This window comes from Rhyacophila brunnea, unplaced genomic scaffold, assembly GCF_057557595.1.
Source record: "Rhyacophila brunnea isolate RB1 unplaced genomic scaffold, BYU_Rbru_1.0 scaffold_11, whole genome shotgun sequence".
In the NCBI taxonomy this organism is placed as follows: Eukaryota; Metazoa; Arthropoda; class Insecta; order Trichoptera; family Rhyacophilidae; genus Rhyacophila; species Rhyacophila brunnea.
In genome coordinates, this window is record NW_028232763.1 from 40,691,710 (window position 1) to 40,718,706 (window position 26,997).

Consider the following 26,997-nt stretch of genomic DNA (forward strand, 5'->3'; position numbering starts at 1 on the left):
AGTTTTATTGCAATCGAATGAATGGAATAGGAACGCATACGAATAGAAGAAGAAGAAGAATATGGTTGTACTAATTCAGAAACCTTCGCGGGAGTGGGCATAACAACTGACGAAAGTTTCATTGTAATCGGATGAATGGTATAGGAACCATACGAATAAAAGAATATAGAATGAAGAAGAAGATGGTCATACTAATTCAGAAACCTTCGCGGGTGTTGGCACAACAACTGACGAAAGTTTCATTGCAATCGGATGAATGCTATAGGAACTATATGAAGATATAATGAAGAAGAAGATAGTTGTAATAATTCGGAAACCTTTGCGGGTGTTACCACAACAACTGACGGAAGGTTTTATCGCAATCGGATGAATGGTATAGGAACCATACGAATAAAAGAAGATATAATGAAGAAGAAGATGGTTGTACTAATTCAGAAACCTTTGCGAGCATGCGCATAACTGGTCAAAATTTCATCGCAATCGGATGAATGGTATAAGAACGCATACGAATAGAAGAAAAATATGAAGAAAATGGTTGTACTAATTCAAAAACCTTCGCGGGTGTGGGCATAACAACTGACGAAAGTTTCATTGTAATCAGATGTATGGTATAGGAACCATACGAATAAAAGAAGATATAATGAAGAAGAAGAAGAAAATGGTTGTACTAATTCAGAAACCTTCGCGGGTATTGGCACAACTACTGACAAAAGTTTCATTGCAATCGGATGAATGGTATAGGAACCATACGAATAAAAGAAGATAGAATGAAAATGAAGAATAAGAAGATGGTTGTACTAATTCAGAAACCTTTGCGGGTGTTACCACAACAACTGACGAAGGTATCATCGCAATCGGATGAATGGTTTAGAAACCATACGAATAAAAGAAGATATAATGAAGAAGAAAAAAAGAAGATGGTTTTTCTAATTTAGAAACCTTTGCGGATGTGCGTACAATAACTGACGAAAGTTTCGTCGCAATTGGATGAATGGTATAGGAACCATACGAATAAAAGAAAATAGAATGAAGAAGAAGAAGATGATAATTTTTCTAATTCAGAAACCTTCGCGGGTGTGCATACAACCACTTACCAAAATTTCATTGCAATCGGATGAATGGTATAGGAACGCATACGGGACAGACAGACAGACATTCATTTTTATATATAAGAATAGCCTATACTCTTCGCGCAAGTGCAAGTAATAAGTTGACAAAGTTTTATCACAATCGGATGAACGGTATGGCAGCGCATAAAATACGAACAAACAAACAAACAAAAAATATTGATTTTTATATATTAGATTGTTGCCAGTAGGTGTAAATCCATGCACATGTACAGGCACTATAATTGGATTACCCAGTTATAAATACCATTCCAAACAATGATTTTATCAGTACAATACAATTCAATAACACCTAATTAAATCCATATTATTGACATTGAATTTTATGTTTGATATAGGAATATTTCTCACCCCGATAAGCACATCTTTTTGTTTTTAAGTGCTATACGGTTGCTACTGTCAACTGTATTCACATAAAAAGACGAAACACGAAAAAGGTAAGATTTGAACAAAAGAAACACATCTTACTTTTTTGCAATCTTGAGTTATGTGTTACTGGACATACAATAATGTATTACGTTGAGTGATAAAGAGAGAGAAATTCAACAGCTAACGGATAGTTGAATACGTATCTCTTGAAATCACTTTCTTGTTAAAGTCAGTGGAATGTAAATTTATCTGTGTTTCTAGTCTCTTATAAACCAGATAAAAATGAGATACATTTCTTTGATCCTAAGGGGCCGAATTGTCCTAGACAAAATATCAAAATTTTCACCCAAAACTTCATTCACTAGTAGTGAAATAGGAAAAAAACTATAGGTATATATAAAGTCTGAAGTAGAATGAAAAATCATTTTATTAGAAAAAAATTATAAATATCTACAATGAGGTGGAATGAGAATGAATAAAATATATTCTTTTGACGCTTCAATCGTCATCGAGACGTTGTCGAGTGTTTCTTTTGAAATTGTTAATTTTTCTTTTCTTGAATCCTACATTGTCTGAATCTTCTTCCGTAAATATCATTTGTTTTTCCTTGAACTTGATTTCTGGCGGCGCTTCGATAACAGGAACACATACCGGCGCTGGATATCTCTGCTCGGGTAATTGTAGATCAATTACTTCAGCAGGTCTAGAAATATATAAATCATTTGATCAAGTATTGTATTGATAATTGATTCAATTCGTCAACTGTGTGAACTGACATTCGAATATTTTTTGCTAAAACTGCAAAAGAATCATTTCTATGTTTACATTGTATTATGCGGTTGTTTTTTTTTTTGTCCTGAAGACAAATAAGATGTGGTCAACATGAATTTCAGAATGAGTATCGCTGGATAATTTCATTACAAATAAATGTTTAAAATGCTGCGAATAATTAACTCATATCCAATGGCCCCTATGCATAGTCAAATGTATGTAAACAAGTAGACTCAGTGTACGTCCTGAGTGGCAGCGTTGAGCGGCGAGCGCAACTCAAACGTGCAACCGTATAAATGTATTACCAAAAAAAAGACATTGTCTATGAACATTTTCACACACGGTTATACGTTTGAGTTGCGCACAACGCTCAACGCTGCGCCGAACACTGCCACTCAGGATGTACACTAACGTTACATGGAATGGTTGACTTCTAAGTAACCTTCCATTATAATTAATTTTCCAACTAACGCTGTGTGTGTGCAGTGACTATGCATAGTGACCCTAAGATAATCGTTGTACAGCGATCTTCAGCAACAAAGCCAATGATGATACATTATTTTGAATCGAAAAGGACACATCATGTGAAGGACCTGGGATAAAAAAGTGTCAACCCTCGCTTTGCTTAAGATAAAAAGTTAAGTAATTCTGTTTACTACAGTCTACAGAAGCCGAAATTGGAATTAGTTATATGTATTGTTATATTTTTTTCTAATTTAAGAAACATCTTTTTTATCTGTCAACTGTCATATTATAATAAAATGTAAGCACTCATTACCATAATATAGTATAAATAGACAATAGACTAAAATAAATATTAAAAGACGTTGAAATAAAATTTGGTTATATTTGCCAATTTGAAAATTTAAAAAAAATGGATGATTATTTTCAATAAAACCAAAACAGAACCAAGTCAGGATATAAGTATTTTACGTATATGAGCTGATACTAATTTGGGCATTTTTAATACGTTATCAATGAAATTGGATTAAATTATTATATAGAATTTGTCAGCCATTGCCATAGACTAAAATAAACAATGAGATTATTATCGATAAAAACTCTTATAATCAAAAATATTTTTATGATAAATATAAGTCTAATTAATAAATATAATTTCACTTGTATTGTCAATAAATCATTAAATTTATGAAATAATATATACATATTATTATTTTGATTAATTTTATACTGCCATTTGATGGTAATCGACAAAATTAATAACCCATTTATTAACTACGCCCAAGATGGCCTATAATGCCGTGTGTGCCGTGTTCAAATCCCGGGTCTGGCAAATTCACATTGACTGTAGAAAAGAAAAAGGACGTAGGTAACCATCACTTTTTTCAAAATGGATTTTATTGGATAATAACGTTGTACACACTAAATACACATTACGTCCAAAGGATGTAAGCTGCAAATACCGATCTATTATCTAAATTTAGCAGACAATTTAAAAAAAAAAAAAGAAGGAAGTGAAGTGGGAAAAACAATAGTTTTTCTTTAACACGTTGGACGCGGACGATACGGCTGCCTGGCCATTAGATGCAATTAGCATGTTATTTAAATGTGGTAATTAAAAATTAATTAAAGGTACGCAGTGATTGTGTTAATTAACTCAATAATTAATATCAGATTAGGAATATAAAAACCTAATTATTAATCATCATGCAGTTCACAGTTATGACTATTTTAACTTTGACCAAAAACCATAACAAAAACGTTTTTGTGCCTCCTGTAAAATTTGATTAGTGTGGATTAGGTCCTTTTTCCCTTCTAAGGTCGACGTGTTGTTTTTCAATGTATATTTGGACCCAATAGATTGAGTTGGTGACTAACATATCATATTTTTCATAAAAAAAAACAAAAATCTGTTAATACAACTTCCACTCCACTGGTTATGTTATTTTGATCTTCTTAGAATCAAACATGGTTAAAAAAAAATATACCAATAAACTATCTACCTACCTTAACTCTTTTACTCCCAGCTGATTTAGCCTAGCATATGCGAAAACTCCCAAGCGTTTTTTGCCAAAAAATCGTCGATTTAGTTTTTTTTAAATAAATAATTCTACACTTGTTTTAAAAATTTGAAACTTTTTTTGTGTATTCTCAATGGTGTATAAAGCAATAATAAGTAATAATATTGATAGTTAACATCAATAAAACAAAAGAAAAAAATAATGTATCAATATTTATTTAGAAATGAACGGATAAAACTATGTTTGAACTGCAAAACAAGTGTGAAAACATTTTTTTATTTAGAATTGATATATCAAATTTTATAGTATAATCTATTCTTATCTAGTAACAGAAAAAAAATTAAACTTATTATTATTTCTCTATGAAATAGAATTTTTATAAAGTAATCAAAAAAAATCGTATAGTGTCAAGGTATTCAAGAATATTATTCAATTCACGAAATCGCACGAGAATTCGATACAGTATCGAGGACTAACTGTTATGGGAATGAAGTAATTTCAAAAAATAAGTTTCAAAGCACTAAATCTATTATAATAATATTTATTCATGTATTTTTTCACCATCCTACTAAAAAGACAGTGGGCATTCATTGTTCACTCAGTCAGAGTTCATAAAAATTACAAAATTCATAATTATATGATATATGAATCATAAAACAACTAAAAGAAATCTCAGAACTTAAAATGTGTCATAAAAATATTGTTTTATTATTTTTATGACCCTCTTTGGTTTCGAGTTCGACAGCAAGAGCAATTATGACTTGTGAGTTATTAGGGTATGACATAATTATAAACAAGTGCCATACTAAAATAAATATTAGTCACACCTAACACAGACCGAATATAATGCTATGTCTACATGAGACGAAATATGACGGGAAAAAAATTGGAATAAATCGTAAATTTGGATCCAAACTTTCGGCCGATGGATCGGCCCAGATGGAGTTTTCGCATAGGTATGGTGGGCCGAAATATCGGCCGAATGGGAGTAAAAGGGTTAAACATAAATTTTTCGAAAAGTACAGTAAAACAATTCATCTCTTTCTTATGATCATATGTAGTGTAATCTGTATAATCGATATTCCAAATAATCAAGGCTCTACTGTACCTAGCCAATACAATACAACTCTCTTTATTCTACTTGTAATTGTTATGGTAAAACTATTAATATGTTGAAATGGAGAATAAAAAAAAACTCACGTATTATCAACAACAGTCCAAGATCCGTAAGGGTCGTCTCCTCTCGGTAATGGACCAACCATTTGCTGGTCGTCTATGACTGGTGTGGTCTTCACATTTGATTTGAAGGTATCTAGTTTTGGTTTCTTTATATTCACATTGGGCGGTTTACTTGGTCTGGAAAAGAAAAAAAACATAAACATTGAAAGTCAATAAAAAGAAGCTTTCATAATATAAACGTGCAATTACATATAGCTTGTGATGTCTTTTTTTTCAATTGTCAAAATTCAAGAATTTTCGAATTGAAGAATATTTGATTCGAAAACCAAATCAATCGTCAAATGCACAATATAATATGTGTTCTTAAATCTTAATTATTGTGTAATAAATTCAAAATGATCTGTATATTATAATATATAATTTATTATTTTCATGCTGGAAAAAATATTCATTGGAATGCTTTCTTTTTAGAGTGAAAGCATCGACTTTCAGTCATATTTTTGTAATTTTGTTACTCAGGATATTTGTGAATAATGAACACGAAGAGTGTGTTGCCACTTCTATAATAAATGCTAGCGACACATTATTCAAATAAACCATTGATAAAGCAACTATAAAAATATTTACAGCTTACATTAAGTATTGATTTATAATTATTGAAGTTATGTTGTGCAGTTATATTTTTACCGTTGTATAACAATTAACACGTTCGCGGACATGACGTCTATAAATTTTGTGTTCTGCGAAATGTGATCTGATAGAACGTCCATTGACGCCTTGTACTGAACTGCATATGACACGACGTTTATAGAAGTCGTATTTTGGAATAAAACAATATGTTCCCTGTCTACTTGTGTCAAAATACTAACATATTTCCACTAGATAGTGTCATATCTTAAGATATAACTCATTCTAAATCAAAATGTTAAAAAAAGTAAGTAAAATATTCCTAATATGTACATACAATAATTTGAATACCTATGTGTTGTTGTTTTTATTTAATAAAACGCAATTTTTTATATAGTACTTATTCCACTTTAAACCTATGTGTCATATCAGTAACATTTATTAGCCAACATTATGTCCGCGAATGTGTTTAAAAATTCAGCACTTTCGATCGCCAAAAATGATGTTGTCTTGGTGTTTATTGTTTTGCTAAACTATCAACTGTGCATAGGGTTGACAATAAGTGAATTTACATAATATCAACATTTTTGCATTTGACCGTCCATTCCTGCTTCAAGTGGCTGAGACATTAACTTAGGATGCCAACCGAGAGTGTGATACCTTGTCTTTCTGGTACAGTCTTTCCCTCACCTTGCTACAATGCTACTAAAGTTAGATGCGCACTGAAGGGCTGATGCGGTAAGATGCTTGGGACTGAGGCAGGTTGCACAACCTATAATAGTCTAAGGGTGAAGTATTTCAGGGTAAACTAAGTAAATAATAATAATTTACCTTTTAATGGCTTCCGGCTTGGGTTTATGATTGAAGCTCTTTTTCTTTACTTCGAGATCTGCCAAGGAAACAAATCCTTCCGGTGGTGGTTCCCATACTGCATCTACAGAAATTAATTAACTGAATGACTTTTCTAATATGCAGTGTAACAGTGAAGTGGAATGATTATTCGTCACTCTTTTAATTAACTTTTCGCTGCCGTAAAAAAGACCTTGGCAGTACTTAACAGGCCAAATATAATTTGCGTAAAAAAAATCAAAAAACTTCAACATCTCTAAAATCTCAGTTGTAATGACAAAATTCAAGGTAAATCGATGGTAAAATCATGAACTAATGGTAAAATGTTTTACGAACTTTCCAATAGATGTCAGGATGTGTCCTATTTTGAAATTATTTGTTTTGACTTGTACACATCCACTCCTTTTTGACATTTTTAGGGGATAAGTTTTCTATAATTAATAAGCATAATTATTGTACTATATTATATGTAACTGTGCAAGCAATCGTATTGTTCACTTGAATTGTTTGTTATGTACACTGAACACACCTGTAGTTATTACCAAAATCTGGCAAAGGAAACTTTCTTTCACAAAATGTTTGTGTGAGGACTGTGCAGGGGATGAAGACATGTGTGCGGACACATTTTGGTAGGTATGCGGGCGCACACCTTACAGGGAACATTGCTACCGAGATATCTCATATCTGGCGTAGCGAACTTGGACCACTTGCCATCACTCTAAAATCATTACTTATTTATCGATATAAATATTTTCCTTATGATGGAGACTTCACATTACCTCCTTAGTGCTTATTTAATATTGTTATGCATTATAAAAATTTACTTCACAAGTGTTTGGTTAAAAATATGATAACTGTTACCAAAGTTCATTTATTATTGTCAATTGATTTCAATTTTGTCATAAGAGGAAATTGACTTTTCTGCATTCAATCATTTATTAAAAAAGAATGTAGTTTTGGCCTCTCTACAATAGACATTTATATTTTGGTCTCTTGACCAAATCTTTCTTATCAGGAATTATAAGTCGCCAACTTCACAACTAAAAAGAATTTTAATGATTCTAAGGATGGGATTATATTGAGATGCACGTCAGGCACTATCACGCTGTCACGGCGACAAATTTGGTCTATGGTTTTGTAGTTTTGCAGAATATTTTGAACAACCAACATCTCTGTAAATTCTATGATGGAGAGTGCCAACTCTAATGTATTAGTATTTTGAATTAGGTACTATTCATTATTCATGCTAATTTCAATTAATTTTAACAGTTTCTACGTGTGTAAATAATATTTTGAACAAAACCCAACCTGCAGACCATAGATAATAGACAATATTCTTATAGAAAAGACGTCATAGCGCCAACCGCTAAAAACAAAACTATTTTGACATGAGTCATGCATGTGTCGATGCAGTGCGGTACAACGTCAGGTGACCTCATTATTGTTCTGGTGATTTCGGGATAGGAGCATCAGTCTGATAACATTTTAAGCACCAAGAAGAACGATATTATACACTTTATTCCCGTAGCGGTAGCTTACTGTGACGTCACGTGATAGTACGCGACGTGCAGCATAATATAATCACAACTTAATATCATTTGGTTTACAACGCAGTGTAGATCTTAGTCACCTCTTAAGGACAAGTTTGTTTGACAATGGCTATTGGTCAAATGAAAACAGAAAATATTGAGTATGTAGTAACAGAAAATAGGCAGTGTTAGTGGACATACCATTTGTTTCAATGTTCCAGTAATAAATATTTCCATCTTCTGATTTTGCTTCCTGCCATTTTGATTTCTTTTTATTTTGTTTTGCTGTTGTCGTTGGTGTACTACTGCTCGCCTGAGGGATGCTTACATCTGCTGTAGATTCTTCCTTTAATTTACTATTGGCTTCTATTAACTTTTCATTTATTATCTGTTCACAAAAATAATACTATATCAGTACGTATGTCGGTATTTCATATTGATAAATAAAATGAATTTAATTTAATAATTGGGTTACACGATTTATTTTTATTTAGATTACACGTGTATTATTATTTATAACTAACGTGAATTCATAACTATCTGGGGATTATCCATGCAAGAAACGAGCAAGGTTTCATACTGGTATCAGATTTTCGTAATGAACAATACATATTATTAAACATGTAAAATATCAGCAATATAAATATGTTAACCGGATGTATGCCACAAGCGCGTTTACGTGCTCTACAAATCCGTACATGCAAGGCCGGCCATAGAAAACACTTTATATTGTAATTTACACTCACTACACTAGACCCGGTCGGTTGTTTTAAATAAATTAATAGATTGTACACAATATACTGCCATCTCTTGTAATCATGGTGACATTTTTAACCGATATACAAGTCTATATGATATACTTCTAATATATTTCTAAATAATGAGATTTCTAAAGCTTTTATTTTTTCATGGAAATTCATGGCCTGCCGGGTACCACCATTCTAATACCTCCCGGCATTTAAAAGACTAAGTACAGCATTTTAAAATTGAATAAAAATTAATAAACTGTTTTTCATTCATCAGTGCCCTTCTTCCCCTATCATTAGTATTTGTAATGTATTGAGCAAACTAGTAATATGAATTTGATCAAAGTGTGTTGGACACATTTCAGAGGAGCATGCTGCGTGGTGTCATCGGACTAACCAAAGACACACGGTCGGGGTGGAGACGGGGAAACAATAACGATCTGTACGCTTTATACGAGAACCCACACGTTGTACGATCCATTAAACTGGACCGCCTTAGATGGTTGGGCCATGTACATAGGATGGGTGAGTCACGCATGACAAAGAAAAAGCCAGAGGGCAAACAAAAACCTGACTGACCGTGTACAAGATGAATGGATAGTGTCAAATCGGATATAAAGATCTGAACTGGAGGGAAGCGGTGTTGAACACACCTGGATAGAGGCAGAGACCCACATAGGGTTGTAGCACCAGGAAGAAGAAGAACATAGATGGTATTTTAAATTTACTGATTAAGTAATGTATCAGCTATGCAGCTATTCTTAACAGCTAATACTTTAGCATGTTTCCGTTATTTTCATTGGTCCAAATTAACATAGAACCCATTCCATACACACGGTGGTTATCAGTGGCTATAGGCGGTTATCTATAATAGTTGGTAAATTCGGAATACAGCAAAAATTTAAGTTGGTAGACATGTATGTGAAATACGTTTCTATTCGGTCAAATTCGGATATGTCCATGCCGGCGTATTTATGTTTTTTCAACCTGAACCTCGAAATTTTGTATTGAAACGTCAAACATAACATAACCTACAGTTTTATAAGTCATGTGATTGCAGCATGTAGTAAAACAAATATTATGTTACTACGTCTACGCGGGTAACAATAAATTGAGGCGGATTAGATATTTTTCAAAATCTCACATCTCAATTTAATTGTCATACTCTATCTCGCTCTAAGCCTGACTGCAGCAGCCACAATAAGCCAACGATATTTGGCTGTCTAGTACGTTCACTTGAATACATTTTAATACAAATACGAAGATCATGTTGACTGACGCAGCCAAGCTGCAAAAAAATAGCCAAGAGAGGAGCTGTTAAAAGATAGCTCCTTTTGACAGTTCAGACAGTTAACTTATTGTGATAATTAAGTGTCTGAACACATAAAGTGATAAATGTGATATATTTGGATATGTTAGAGTAGCCTCACTGAACTGGTTTGTGCTTTATTAAACACATTCTCAATCAGAGTAATCAAACTAACTCAAAACTCTCTAGATAAAATTTATTATTTTTTTAAATAGGTAGGAAGTTTTACTGGCAAACAGTAATTCATAAATCATATCCGTCATTAGATTTATCACTGAATAAGTTCAATGAAATCTAATACACACATTAAATTGCCATAAACACTTGTGGAAATGGATGAAAAAATACATATAATTTTTCCAAGAATTTTTAGTCGTTAGTAAAAATCAACAGTGGCGAACTATGTTTAAAATTAAATCGGTCACACTCTGCCAACGTAATGGGCATACAAACGATTATTTTTAAAAATTTCTTGGCCACAGAGTGAGTTTAGCATCCTTGACGTATAATTTATTATGCAAATTATATCAAAAAATAAAAAATAAATTAAACTAATATATGATTATAAAAATAAATTCATAAACCTGTGATGTTATATCTGCGTTGTTTTCTATGTCTTTTAAATAGGCGGCCATGGCGTTCTTCTCCATTTTACTCATTTCTTCATCCACTTTAAGCTTCTCTTTGTGATCTTTGGTACTCTTTTTGTTGATTTCCGATATCCGTTTGGCCACACATTCTTTATGGCGTTTTCCATTTTCGTGCAAAGAAACTGACTGAATATGAAAAATTTTGCATGTATTAATTAATTTAGTATGTAACAGTTTTATAATAGAACGCAGGTTCCCAACGCACTAGTTTTGACCTCCAGAGTCGCAAGTTCTTTTCTAGGCGGTCGCCAAATATTAAATAGATACAAGCTAAGATGCAAAATTTTAATCATTAATTTACATTTATATTATGTTAAAAAATTCGTGTATTTTTTTTTTCATATAACACTATATTATAGTGGCGAAGGGTGGAGGTAGGTTGTTAAGATCCGCCATAAATAGTGCTCATTGAACTTTGTCAGTAATACGTATTTGTTTTCATTGAAATAAGACTACAATTTACAGACGGTATTGGTTAGTTTTTAAAATTCAATTAAACCCTACGAAACCAAGCCATAATAAATAATAGTCAAAAAATACTCGTCTATCTATAAAATATCTAAAATTATGCAATTAAATCATACATAACTTTGGATATTTTATAGATAGAATCAAATTTTTTATCTATTATAGTTTGGTGGTTTAGGCAGGGTTTAATGAATTTAAAAAAATGAACCAACAATATAATATAATATATTCTTAGTCCAACGAAAACAAATAAGTATGAATGAAAAAGTATGCACAATTTTGTCGTATCGCCCAAAGTATACCGAAACTATTATGGTTTGGTGTAGGCAGGGTTTAATTGATTTTTAAAAACTAACAAAAACCATCTGTAAATTGTAGTCTTAGTTCAATAACCACAAATACGTATGACTAACAAAGTTTAATGTGCACTCTTTATGTCGGATCTTAACAGCCTACCTCCACCCTTCGCTACTGGTATATTATGGCTCGCTATACATTACAACAGCTAAACGCAGGTTTGTAGACAAGGTTAACTAGTAAAGCAAGATACACCTGATGACGGAGCGACGCATGGGGTATAACCAACCGTACATTGTAGCACTTGTGAATTGATGCGACATGTGGAGTATAGACCCTTCATACCCCATGCAATCCATCTCGTCTGATAACTTCGTGTCCAAATAATTCCTGCATTGAATAACAAACCTGCAACTTCCCGCTATTTCTGCTAAAATATAGCCATTGTAATGTGCGGACAGCCAAGTTCTTCAAAACTTTGTCTTGGAAACCAAGACTGATTACCCTGTCAACCGAAAATTAGAGAATTCAGCGGAAAGAAGCAAACCCAGTAAAAAAAGTGTAATGTTTGAAGAGGATGGGTAGATAACAGTACAACGCAGATGTGCGCTTATGCTGACGACATAGTAATTACAAGCAGATCCAAACAGAGGATGATCGACCATGGTGGCACTATGAAAATAAAAGCAGAAAACGCTAGGCTGCAAATAAACCAGTCAAAAACTAAGTATATGGTCAGCACACGCGATCAGGTACCGCTGCAGAATATAGACATAGGACAGCATGCATATGAAGGGGTGGACAAGTTCACGTATCTCGGATCCAGCCTAAATTACCAAAATAAGACAGCAGAGGAGATAAAAATCCGCCTTATCTCCGGGAATAAATGCTGGCATGCCTGCAAGCGACTGGTGGGGTCGAAAATTCTAGGCCGGAGAAGTAAACTTCTAATTTATAAAACAATTATAAGGCCAGTGGTCACTTATGGCTGTGAGACTTGGTGCTTAACTCAAAACGAGGAAAACAAATTAGCTGTCTTCGAGCGCAAAATACTCCGAAAAATCTTTGGACCCACGTTGGAAAATGGGAACTACAGAATAAAAATGTACCACGAGTTGGAAGAGCTGATTGAACAGCAAACAATCATAAGATACTGTAAGTCCCAAAGACTACGACGGGCGGGACATGTGGAGAGAATGGCTGAAGTTAGAGCGCCAAGGATCATGACGAAGTGGCTACCCCAACGGAAGAGACCCAGAGGCCGTCCAAGAAGGAGATGGGCTGACGCCGTAGAAGTGGACTGGCATCAGATAGGAAGACCCGGTAACTGGAGAAGTGTGGCGAGAGACCGGAGTGAGTGGAGAGCGGTTGTGGAGGAGGCCAAATCCCACCCCGGGATGTAGCGCCGTGGAAGAAGAAGAATGTTTGACAGTAAGCAAACAGAAACTAATGAAGTGAATAAAAATGTGATGATTAATAATCAATATGGAAAATTTATTTTTTATAATTATTTTTAATATCTTTTTATCGTCTCTTAAAATGTCTTTCTATAATATGGCTAGGAACCCGCACTAAAAATAATGTCAACACTATGTTATTTAAAAAACCGTTTTGATGTCTTACAATTTTATTATCAGCTATCCAGCATTTGCAAAAGTCGCAATATTTTCTTTCATTTGATTTCCAATAGTCAGCCCTGGAAAAAGAATGAGGAACTGTATTAAGATTTATTAACAAGATTTACACATGCCGCCCACACAGGTCTAAGTAACTGTTTGAGAGTAGGTGAGTGTATATTAAAATCAAACCACACAAAATATTGTAACTAACCTGAAGAAATGTGGTTGGACTGAGAAATCTGACACGGAGAAGTAAAATCAATAAACATGCATATGTTTTGGATTTGGACAATGATTAGATCTAGGCGCACACCCTTCTACTCCAAAGCAATATATGTTCAGGTTGCGATACAAAAATAAAAATTTTAATCGCAGTGATTGCTTATATGTACTTTGAATGCAATAATGATAAATATTTAATATTCAAAAAATGGGAATACGTTAATTAATATAAACGAAATATGGAATTGAAAATCTACAATTACTGCAAACAGTGTACTGCATTAGCATTATTCGGTTCAAGTTCTTGTGTTAACTGTATTTTATACGCTTTCAAATGCATATCTTTATGAAGAATTTTCTATGTAGTGCGATAAGTAAGTCAAAGTTCTCGAGAACAATGTGTAGTCGATTGTTCTGGATTTTCATCCACACTTTGATTCACAACACCAATATTTTCAGCAGTACGTTTACATTTTTGACAGGTTAGATTCTTAACATCACAAACTGCTACAGGAGGACCTCGACTTTCGCACATAATTGGTTCCTGAAAAGGTGTGCGAATGTTGAATGTTCGAAAGTAGAGGGAAGTAAAAAAAAATTAAATTGTGGGTATTTTGAAATATTTATTTATCAAGTAAATATAAGATGTTTAAGAGACATGTTTAAGTGTGGTTTGCGGGTGTTTCCCTTAAAAAGTTATCAAGAGTGAACTCTTTGCCACTCTTCTTTTTCTTATTTTAAATAAAATATTTTAAATGGTAAATCATTAACTTTACAATATTGCTTAACTGCTGGCACGAAATGTAAAGTGAACCAATCTTTTAATATTAACGCAGTAAACCCAGACTTTTTTATTTGATTACTGGAAGCAATTCTTTATCCTTCCCTTTCAATGCTCGGGGATTTTCTGGTTGATAAATTAACATTGGCATCAATTTTAAATCACCAGCCAAGTTTCCACCAAGAAGCAATGTCAATCGGTTTTTAGAAGGTTTATGCCCAGGGGCAACTGATTCTTCCTTAGATAAGAATGTACGACTAGGCATTTTTTTCCAAAATAAACCTGTGTCATCTACATTAAATATTTGGCTAGAGGAATATTCTCCATCTTCAATAATTTTGGATAATGAGGAAATAAATTCTTTTGCAGCATCTTTATCCGCATCAGCCGATTTTCCAGTGAATTTAATATAAACCAACTGTTACTTGCTTGAAAAATCGTGTTAGAAACTTCTTTTTCTAGCTTTCCAATTTTTGTAGAAACTAAGAGCCTTCGCTTGAATAATTGAATTATTCAGAGGGACATCTTTTTGATGTTGGTCGTCAATCCATGATGACAAATATTTTTCCATTTCATCCATAACTATGCCGTGTCCTTTGGAAACAACCTTTAAAGATAATACCACAATTTTGAACGTATTCCTTAATTTAATTTTTATTTTTCAAAATTGAACATATCGTAGTAGACCTGTTTGTATCATACGAACGTCCGATTGAAGCAAAAGATTCACCGCAATCAGAACGTCATGTGAATTTTATAAGTCCTTGATTTCTTTTTGTTCGTATCAACACTGCAGTTTTTCCGTTTCTCACTCATGTTTATAAATTTTTAGGGTGAAATATTTCAAATGAAGAAAATTAGCAAAACACACAACATCACACGCCCGCACGCGCTCCTGCGCAAGACTAAACCTATCCTAGCTAGCTCACAAGCAATGTGACGGGTGCGAGCAGGATGCAAGTGACGCAAGAAATGCACTTGCCTGTGAGCGAGCGAGAAGGGGATATCTTAACCCCACGGCCAGCGCGACATTTTAAAAAGACGATTTTTTTTGAAATGTGCGAAATAGCGAATTGTGCGAAAGTCGAACGTTCGTAAGTCGAGGTCCGCCTGTATTTAACTAGAATTATCCAATTGAATTACGAATAATAAGCTATGTAGGTTGATTATTTGACCATAAATTTCACGTAATGTCCAAAACGTAGCTCAAATAGATTCATTATGGTTGTAATAAATTTTAACAATTTGTGTAGGTATGCAGTACAACTGTGTATATTTCCATAATGATTCGGCAAACAATACTGAACACAAATGTCAATTTTGGTGGGAATCAGAAAAAAATGGCTGTTACGACGTTTTAAAAATCTATGGTAAATTATTAGGAATTAAAATTTCACTGAGAAATTAAATGATTGTTAGGTGTAATATGTATAATTATATTACTTTTTTGACATTAGTGAAATGGTTTTAAAGTTTGTGACTAAATGTAAAAAAAGACATAACACATTTTCTAAACACATATTTATTTCAAATTTCAAAAACAATCAAATGATTATAGTTTATAATATAAATTATAATTGTTAAGGCAATATAAGTGTGAAGATAATTTTAATCTATCATAGAACAAGAAGGATTCAGACGGTCATCTTAATTGACTCAATATATTACCAATACATAAAACAGCAAGATTTTAAAGATTTCAAACTATCTAACTATTTTAAAACACACCAATAATTATAGAAATATTATTTTTGACTAGACATATCTGTAGATAACTATAGGAATAGAAGATTGTGTATCTACATAGAATAGACATTTTATAATTGCATGTAAAGAGTATTACATGAGATTGCCAGAGAAACTATCAATCATGATATATGAGCGAGATTACATTATTGAGAATTGGCAAAACTATTAATTTCTACATACATAATACTTGAGCATTCATCTGCAGTTATTTCATAATAAAATATACACAAGAGCATTTATTTCAGTATCTTTTATAGACAGATTATAATAAAAAATAAAATCCATTTTGTTATATCTAATAAATAATACATAAGTAGTTATAATTTGGTTAATACATTGTTATTTAAAGCATAAGTAAACACTATTCACTCTATGAAAACAAAATTATACAAAGTAAAACACATTTCATTAGATAAAAATTTCGTCCACACAGCATTTCAAAACAATTCAAGAAAAGATTCTAAAATAAATATCACTATCATCAAATAAGTGTTGCTGCACACGCTAACCTCTGGGCGTTATGTCGTTGTAGGAAGTGTCAGACTAGGTCATTATTACAGGGACGCTTTAAACATTGAGATACGATGCAGACAACTGGGGTTCCTGCATGCATATCAGCAGAGACCGAGCGGTACAAGCTCCTACTGCAGTTGTGCCAGCGACCACCGATATACGTGCAGTATCCGCACATCAAATACGTCCCTATAACACTTTTGACTTTCTGTCACTTGACGCAACATCCAGTGCTTGGCATGAGCCTTACTTTCATAGAAACAACAGAATGTTCAAGTGAATGCATATACCTGTAGAAATCAAACTTTCTTGTTTCATGGCGGCTTTAGCGTATAAATATTATTTAACGGCATTAACCACAAACAAAATATATGTACAAAGGTTGCCATAATAAGCTGAAATGGAGACTGCATATGTAGCGAGTCACCATAACGTTAAATGGTAGTGGTTATGAAGAAGATTGCTGTTGGCGTCGACCATTGCTTGGCATACGGAAGTAGGAAAGTGAAGTTTCATTCAATTTCAACTACCTTTGTAACATTTCTGACAAGGTAAAAGCAGTATGCTGCATTGAAATTTTATTAACGGAAAGAAGAAAATGGCCACCGAATCATACCAATCAATCGTTGCAGTATCATTTTGAATTAAGATTACCAGGTTTTTCAAAACTTTTGATTATCCTGCGGCAAGAGCACCAAAGTGCATGCTTTAATCATCTCCGGTATGAATATGTATGATCGAGTGACTAATACGTCGATTTATAATGTCGTGGGTCCCAGGTTCGAATCGTGGGTCTGACAAATACACATATTATTTTTCAATTTGTGTTTGAAGTCAGAGTAAGAACCTAATAGGTTGAGCAAGTGGCTAACATTAATTTTTCGTAAAACAAAAATCTGTTAAAACAAACATCCACTATGTGGAGGTCCATATGATCTTATTAGGATTGGACATGGTCAAAAGAAGAAAAGAAATAATAAATTTAAAGCCAATCAAAGTAAATTCAATCGTCATTATGGATTTATTATACTACATGTATGTATTACTAACAAAAAGGAATAACCAAATTCAGTCACATAATAACCCACATTGAAGTGTTTATGAAGCTATAGTTAGTATATCAGAGTTTTCTATGCTGTGAATATATAATTAGTGCAACGGTTTGTTACCTTTGATTCTGAGAGTAGGAGCCGTGTTTAATCCAGAGCAAAAACTAACAACCCACATGCTCTACTGGTTAAGAACGAATATGTTAGGTAATTTATATTTTTATAGGTAAACTCTAAATAAATGTAAATAGCATAAAAAAATAATACAGATCCTTTAATGAGCAATGAATTAACGCTAATAAATATAGAAACACCGTTGACAATTGACACATTGATACTTTAATAAAATTAATAAGAGTATTTACATTATCAAAGTTTACATAGTACCTACAAGCAATGTACTGACTACGAATGATATAGACCAGTGGCAAAAAGTCAATCTTCATATTAATTAAAAGGGCGGAATGCAGAGATCACTGAAGATATACCAAGTATGCGGGGCTTTTGAATGGAGTCATAATAAATGACAACAGTGTAGATAGTATATACCAAAGAGAAAACGAATTTTAGCCATTAATGCAAAAAAATCTACAATATTCAGATACATTTTAAAGCTATGTATTATAGTACTTACATATTTTAAGGATTATCTAGTAAAAATTACCCGACAGCAAAATAGTTTATTTTTAGTAGGTATTTATCAATAAAACATCGATAATACATAGCTACTTTTATTAGATGTTGTTTCATCTAATATGTTATTATTTATGCATTATTTTGGAGATTGAGACGAAAGTGGGCTATTTCTTCAGAACTATATAAAAAGTGCAGTAAGTATATTCTTAGAGCCAGATGCTTAGTCATACTGATGTGAATGAGTGACCTTACTCGTTGCATAACGAGTGGCTCCACTCAACATAGTGGCGGAATTTAGAACTGTCGTTTCGTATGCACAGAAATCAAGTAAATATAGTATTGAATGTCATTTTCGACAAAGAAAAATTGTATCGAGTACCGATCATCTATGCAAACCGTGAACAACTCTCAGTATTAATAATGTAGCTTACTATATTATTAAAACTATACAAATTTATTAGTCAAATAAATTGCGTTTGACATAGTGTTGCATTTTAAATAGTAAGGTCCAAATGCAACGGCCACAGTATCTGTGGTGTGTACATTTATTCAATTAAACCACTGACGAAACAACCATTAAATTATTTTAAGTATTTATCAACTATAAATGTATAATTATTCAATTTACATTATGCAGTTTTCATACTTTTACCATTATATTATGTACTTTAATTAAAAAATATTTTGAAAAAATGGCAGCATTTTCAATTGCAAAAAGCGACATTACCGTTTTATGTGTCGTATAGTTAATAACAACATCACTGTCAACTATGCAACGACTTCATAATTAGTTAGTTTAACGTAAACATCTTTGCATCTGGCCCTTAGGATATAACTCATTGATAGAGTTTGATCAACAGAAGCACTATGAAATTGATAATGTCTTTATGCCAATTAATTGAGAATTCAATCTCATGAAATGCAACAGACTACTAAACAATGCGACAATATTCAATGAAAGTAATAATATCCATAGAGTGCCCTAAATGGCTTAATACTGGTGGCTATATGGCACATCGAGTGATAATACAGTTTAGTAGAACACGTAGTATAATTTTAAACAGAATTTAGCCATTAATGCGATAGGCTCATTTCTATTTTACTACATTATATGGATATGAATCTGTGAATAGATGGATAATGGTTAAACTCCTTGTTAAAACTTCAAATTCTTAACGCTAATGGACGAAGTTAAGGTTAAAAATTTGGTTAAAACTATTCTAAGATAATAGGGTTAAAATTGGTCTAATTCAATAACATCTTGACACAATTCTCGCATTAAAATAAACATATAACATATCAACATCAACATACTATATTTTTTGATATATTTAATAACAATTAGAACACCTTTTAACAAACAATATAGGTATGTATATATAATAATATATTTCTTTTCATATTATGTAGAGTGGGCAGGAACATATTGAAAATTATACGGAGCAAAATATGATATATTGATTATTCAATGTGCATTGTAATACAGTAATTCCTTGGGAGTTTCTATCAAAGAAATTTCACAATAATATGAACAGCGGCAATATCTAAGCTTGGGTTAGGTATATTCAAATCATATACCTAAGTATATAGTATATTTGATTTCTCAAACAATACATTTAATACAAATTATTTAGAATCGATTAACCATACTATTAGTTTAAAGTACGTCTCTGGATATTAATCATACAACTCGAATTTGACTGATTATTTGTTTTATTATCATCCATCCAGTAATAAAATAAATTTTTAAATTGTCACTTCAAATCAGTTGGAGTAATTAGTTTCTTGTTCATCTTAGAGCGCTAAAACCGAAGTTTGAATTTGCACCATTGCACACACAAACCATACAGAGCCCACTTTCAATGGGCTGACACCCCATTGACCACATACTGCCTAATACCAATAGGCCGACGAATGCAAATTTAGCTAAAAGCCTATCCTAGTTCAATACAGAAACAATGTTCTAAATTCAAAAAAAATTATCTCAGATACATTGATAATTCCATCGCATCTATTCTATATACAAGTCTGCCATCAGCAGCTATCGAGGGAAATTTGTCATATTTATGTATTGAGGTATTATAATTGTTTCAATAAGTTAACCGTCTGAACTGTAAAAAAGTGCTATGTTTTAACAGCACCTCTCTCGACTGTATTAGCTTTTAGAGAGAGATAGATAGTTTTGACTGTTTAGACGGCTAACTTATTGTAACAATAATAATACTTCAATACATAAATATGATAAACTACCCTAGATAGCCGCCAATAGCAGCCTTGTGTATAGAATAGATGCGCAGATAGGTTTATTCAAATTCAGTACATAATCAAAAAAAAAATTACATGTTTTTTTACTGAATATAACATAAAAGAAAAGATCTTTCCACACCGAATGTATAATTAATTAGTTAAATCGTTGAAATTCTGAGTTGTTTCCGTGTGGAGCTTGGATATCGATTTGGTAAATGAATGGCTGAAACTGATGAGGTTTTGAAAATGTGATGCAAATAATCAAAATCTGTGAATAATTAATTAGGAATCACTGTATTACATTCCACAGTAATTGCAATTGCAGTCCCAAAAATGGTATCATTTCAGTACGTATTAAGAATATACTTAGTGGGTAGGAATGTGATACATTTTGAAGTCATGCAAACTTGGTATTTATGTACGTCTACGTAAATAATGGAATCTATTTATCATTTATAAGAAACGTTAATGGTAGTTTTTACATAACATTATAATTGAAGCAACGAAATAAAGTTGGCACTAGTATGACTTAACAATAATATAATAATTATAATAATAAGAACAATAAAAACAAATTTTGATATAATGGCAACTATTTCAACAAAAAAACTTACAATTTATTTTTAATAACAATTGTAGAATTGTCTATCCTATTTCAGTCTTTATATGGCACTATATAACACAGGGAGATCATTCGTCGTCTAGGATCATAGTTAATATGTTTGTGTGTTTAATACTATAACTGGTCCAAATTACATGATTATTGTAATTCACTCTTGTATACAAAATGTTAAATAAGTTAATAATATTTATCTTTACGAGTAATATTCATAAAATCGATATAATCTAAATAAGTAGATCTTAGTGGTGTTGCCATTGTCTTGGATGATATGACAAAATATTTACTAATAACACTATTCAACATTTTTACCAATTGCTGATAATATCTCTTTCTTTGGTTTGTTTCATAAATTCACAGCCGGTAGCTAATTGATTTCATAATAATAATACTGATTCATTAATTACAAAACTATGGATAAAATATATCTATATGTAATTACTCAATTAGACGACTAATGGTTTGACGACATTCAATTTCTATTCAACCATTCCGATATCCTCTAAGAATAATTACTAGTAAAATTGAGATGTTAAACTTTATAATTTTGTGAATCAAAAAATCTATTACGAATTAATTAATCTTGATATTAGAAAATTTTTCATCCGAAACCATATCTTCTATTAATAAAGGCATCAAAGGTGAATTTCACTTTACATTACTTTAGTCATTTTCAATAGGATAGGATAATGCAGGCTCGGATCATAGTTTAAATTTGTTTTGAGCAATTCGAGATGTCTTTCCCAAATGGAAATATTGTATTTTTCGTCTTTGACACATTTGAATCCGAAACTTTGCGATGTCGCTATGAATTGGTCCAGGGTGTTGCCGCGCTGCGGAGCCATTATATACGCAATGCCGTCATCGGATAACTTGTATAGTATCGTCTGTATAAGATCTTCCCGAACTTCATCGAAAAACAGACAGTCCGCAACCAATATGATGTCATACTCTTGACGTTCGTTAGGCTTTTGATAATTTTCTTTGGCCGTCTCCCATTGGAGGACGGAGCATGAAACTTTATCATCGAGGGAATTCTTTTTAATGATGGCTTCCACGTTTTCGATAGACTTGCAGTTTCCATCAGTTACGTGTACGTTAGTCGCCTGGCTATATTTCGCCACGATAAGTCCTGCCATGCAAGACATCCCTCCTCCTAATTCTAAAATGGTTTTACCATGAAACAAGTGTAAGTTTACCATGATGTAAATAGCGAGAGTCTCTTCGGAAGGCCATATGCAGATGTTTCCAGTGTTGTTAAAGCCCATAAGGTCCTTGGCAGTAAAAGTGCCTTGCAAATGTCGAATCTGTATTGAAAACTTTCTATCTATAGTGGAGTATTCAAACCAGTTGGCCGAAATACAGAATGGGACTAAAATGTGGAAAGATGTGAATCTCCGAACGGACACGTCTGCCACTTCATTTTGGCCACTCTTGAAGAGGGCTTTTGCCAGAATCTTCCATCTCTTTCGAGCGGCAATTTTTGAATCATCATTGTCAGATTTCTGTATCACTTCCTCGGCATTATTGTTGTTGTTAAGAGATAGATTTGTATTTGGAAATGTGGAACATTTTAGCTTTTTTCTAGGCATGAAGTCAATAGCTCAATAAATGCAAATGTACTTGCTCATTCTCTTGAATAATAAATTGATAGCTCTGGCAATTATTTATTCATATATTATCGATACGGTCTAGTGAGAGATATTTCTGACAAGTATTTAAAGAAGAGGTATATTAATAATTATTTGTGATAAAGCTGTGAAAGCCAAGCGAACCTTGCAATCTAAAAGTATCTAGGTATAATCACATTTTCAGGAGACAGCCGACTTCTTCGACATCACTTATTTAGTTTTCAATTAGGCCTTCAGATATTCTTTCTGTCCTGAAAGAATATAAGATAATTGAAAGTCAACTTATACAACACCACTAGCACACAAATTCGATTTGGACATACACCTACATGCTAACTGACTACTCTGATTAAATCTAAGGGACATGGAGCTATAAATAGGTTGACGTTATTGCTGGATATTAAAAATATTTTAGACCGATTCTTTGCCAATTCTCAATAAAATATAACAATACTCAGGGCATCTTAGTACAAGGAAAGTTTGTTTAAATAATATTGATAACTTAAACTTACATGATTATTTATTATTTATAGCCGACTGCCGACCAGAAACCCTTTCCAATTCCAAGTAAAAAATTCAAGTCCCAAGGGCTGCATCTGCAATGTTCCTAAAAGCTCGCCATTTAAACGTCAAATGATTTATTTTGTTTTTGGCTGTTTAGTGAACTTTTTTTAAGCGAGTTATTTTATTATTACGTTTTTACGAAAGAGGTTCAATATTACAAAATAATTATTAATAGTCATCTTTTTGCTTTTTACAATAATATTGCAAAATTAATCTCAGTATAATTAAAAAAAAAACAGTTTTTCGTTTTATTATTAGACTTATTTGACAGTTAAATAATCCGAAATTAATTATTATAAAGTCATGTTTTATGGACTAGAATAAAAAATGGTAGGTAATTTAGGAAATAGACGGCAAGCAAACGTACTTTTTAAAATAGCCCCCCATAATGCGAAGCGATTAGATTTGCGAATTCCAATAATAATTTTGCCTTGTTTAATTCGACGTGGGTACCGTGAAAACTGGTAACATTGCCCGCTTTTTTGATAAAAAGTTATTTATCGACACATTTTTATATGGTGATTTATATTGGTAAACAGCTAGGTATGAAGTTTGAATGATTGTTTACATGTTATTGCATGAAAAACTGTTTTGTATACTATTATCGTGCCATAATACCATTTTTTTTAAATGGGCAAAATAAACCAAACTTCGGGTAACTTTGCCCACGACTATTTAATGTACTATTTCAAGACTTATGGCTGTTTATTTAAAATAATCGATTTTGTGCAGGGTCTAGTTTACGTGGTAGCTAATATTACCATTAAATTCAGAGTGGTCTTCTTAAAATCCATCTTGCGTAAAGTTACCAAAGGTACTTTGAAACTTTTCATACAAATGTCTAAAACATCACAGGGTTAGCAAAAAATAAAAATGATAGTGTGTTATTTTTTCAGATTTATTTAAGTACCTATGTACACCTTTTTGAAAAAAGAATTATGTACAAATTATAGGGTACATACAAAAACTTAAAATTATATTAGTTTAGCTGAAAATCATACAATAAAATTGTCCTATAACAAAATATTCTAATTATATTTTGACATGTTTGCTTGAAATTTCAATAGACCCCTCCGAATCTGAGGTTCTGGCATAATTTTCACAATGTCAAGTACCTATATTAACAACCGAAATATTCTCATCTCTGGGCCAAAAAATGTGTCAGTATTTTGGCTTCTTTCTTAAAAAATTTGCAGTTGCACTGTTTTCGGCAACTTTTAAAATTTGACCCATATTGAATTTTTCGCTTTTGACAGTTAAAAACTTTACCAATGCATACATCTCAGGTTTAATACTATTAGAATTGCATATTTTTACTAAGCATTCCTCTCTTTTATCAACAACAACAACTCTAGCTCATCTTCTGTTTAATCGTCTGATTGTTCTGAACTATTACTGTCATAATAATATGTATGATTTCTTTCGTCGTATTGACTATAAATTTAGAATAGTTTTACGGGGATTCTGAATAATTGTGTTTCTGTATCACGGGGCGTCATCTTTTTACTTGCAACCAGTTCCGTTGCAATACACAGCGTTTCATAGTTTTAGTTATTTTATGGTCTCGCTCCTAGTTTTCTGCGTTCTCTTTTCATCTTATTAACGGCTGGTGTTATGACTTCCATTCGGAAAATAAAGTAAATAATAAAATCGAATTCATTGCAAACACATCCATAAACATTGGCTAACCAATCTACATTATTGCACTATTACTTAAAAATAATATAGTTGGCATCAACAAGGATGGTTTTTTGATAACCCTAACATGCTTTTTCGGCGGGAAAGGGCGTCCAGCAGAGTGCTTTGGAACTATTGGTAAAATTGCCCAAGAAGAGAATATAGGCTATACCTTCAAAAAATGCAACAATTCAATTTTAATTGTGATCTCAGTTAGGTATATATTTTACAACACACTCAACATTTTACTCACCTGACTTACTAGTTTAGATGTATAATCAAAAGTTTGAAACAATAGCAGACGGACACCAAAACAGTAGTTTACTTCAGAGTAGGATATTTGGCTTTTAAATGAAGTTAGCGGGGAAAATGGTATCAGTGTAGTAAGTAAACAAATATATTTTGCCATAGATATTTGGTCAACTTTATTTGAAGATGCCTTGTCGGGTAAAATCACTTTTTTGTCCGACTAAATCTTCTGGGTAAAGTTACCATGGAAGGGCAATGTTACCAGTTTTGACGGTACCTATATATTAGTGTGGACACCTACTGCCTACACACATAAATTTAGAGATTCTCATTTCTCGAGACGATTATTGGGAATATTATATTTAAAATTCATTAGTACCAACTTCCCTGCGATGTAGGTACTTATTCCTTAATAGGAAAATAATATAGGTAGGTACCTACATTATTTTCAAAATCTTTCAAACACATCTTTCTTGGAAAAAAAAACGAAGCAGTCGAACAAAATATTGTTATTATTTGCATTTACTACCCATATTTCGGTGTTCTAGGATCATAAGGGCGAAACTACAAAAACACTGTACTGAGATAAATGGGAAAATAGGGTAAAATAGTTTTTATTGTTAAAAAAAACAATTTCACACTGTAAAAATACAAAAAAAAAAATTAAAGCTATTTTAACATATTCATAAGAGTAATGTAGAGCATCAATATCGTCATTTTAGACATTAGTTAGATGGGAAAAAAATAAAATATAATTAATGGGAGACATTCGCCTTTTTGTCTCTCAAAATATTTTCAAATAAGGTTACTGGTAAATATTTGTTCATAATACAATATAGATAATACAAAACATAGGCGAAATATCTTTCATCAAATTCTATTCCTAAATCTAACTATATACATAATTTTGTTATGCATCTTCTTCATCCATGTTTTCCTAATTATTTTCAAGATTTGACAACTTTAAAGAATTGTAAAAATAATGATATTGTTCCTGAATAATGCCCATTGATATCTTTTTCGCAGTGAGGGAAAGTGGTGCGTTATATTTAGGCTGGAGTCGAAAAGATGAATGGTCAATTATTCTGATTTCTCTTCGTATGACTTGGAGCATTTTGAATGGCTCGTCAAATCCATATTTTCTCCATCCGTATCAATCCGTATGAATCGTATAACACTTTCTCCATCCGCTTCAATCTTCTTATTTTTATTCTTTTTTATTTTATTCTATATTTCTTATATGCATTTTTGTCATTCAGAAAAATCAAGAAAATCTGGTTGATCCATCTCAGTTAGATTGTATTTTTTGTGTGCCATCTGAGCAGCAGAGTACCATGCGGATGGATGATATTTATATCCAAATGCTTTAGTTTTCGATTCTCCCATGAACGGAATCTCATTTCATTTGCGAGTGCCTGGATTCAAAGAGCATTTGATTAACTATCGGAATTTTTGGGAACGACTATGTTTTATAATGAACATCTTGTGGCACCATCCGGTCTTTGTTTTTCAATATCGCCTGAAGACCAATATGAATT

The 26,997-nt window shown here is 32.4% G+C and overlaps 2 protein-coding genes across 3 annotated transcripts; both read right to left on the minus strand.

The window, feature by feature from the left end:
• Positions 1-1,905: 1,905 nt before the first annotated feature.
• LOC147078715 (WW domain-binding protein 4) lies at positions 1,906-23,600 on the minus strand. Of its 2 annotated transcripts, XM_085960401.1 has the most exons (8): positions 23,482-23,600; positions 23,146-23,220; positions 13,527-13,599; positions 11,073-11,264; positions 8,635-8,821; positions 6,887-6,989; positions 5,450-5,605; positions 1,906-2,199 (listed from the first exon to the last, which is right to left on the minus strand). In XM_085960401.1, coding segments are annotated over exons 2-8 (918 nt in total). In that variant the 5' UTR covers positions 23,148-23,220; positions 23,482-23,600; the 3' UTR covers positions 1,906-1,994. The 2 variants fall into 2 exon arrangements, with proteins under 2 accessions (XP_085816527.1, XP_085816526.1); XM_085960400.1 differs by lacking the exon at positions 23,146-23,220.
• On the minus strand, positions 21,894-23,071 carry LOC147078716 (calmodulin-lysine N-methyltransferase). The gene has a single exon (XM_085960399.1). It carries the CDS (start codon positions 22,928-22,930, stop codon positions 21,992-21,994), a length of 939 nt encoding a protein of 312 aa, XP_085816525.1. The 5' UTR covers positions 22,931-23,071; the 3' UTR covers positions 21,894-21,991.
• Positions 23,601-26,997: the final 3,397 nt, after the last annotated feature.

Bases quoted from the DNA above. Each gene is read 5' to 3' on its own strand.
- LOC147078716 (XM_085960399.1), bottom strand. From the start codon at position 22,930: ATGCCTAGAAAAAAGCTAAAATGTTCCACATTTCCAAATACAAATCTA.
- LOC147078715 (XM_085960400.1), bottom strand. The intron at 11,265-13,526 runs GTAAGACATCAA...TTTCATATTCAG, and splicing joins GGATAGCTGATAATAAAATT to TCAGTTTCTTTGCACGAAAA. The intron at 6,990-8,634 runs GTATGTCCACTA...TAATTTCTGTAG, and splicing joins CTGGAACATTGAAACAAATG to ATGCAGTATGGGAACCACCA.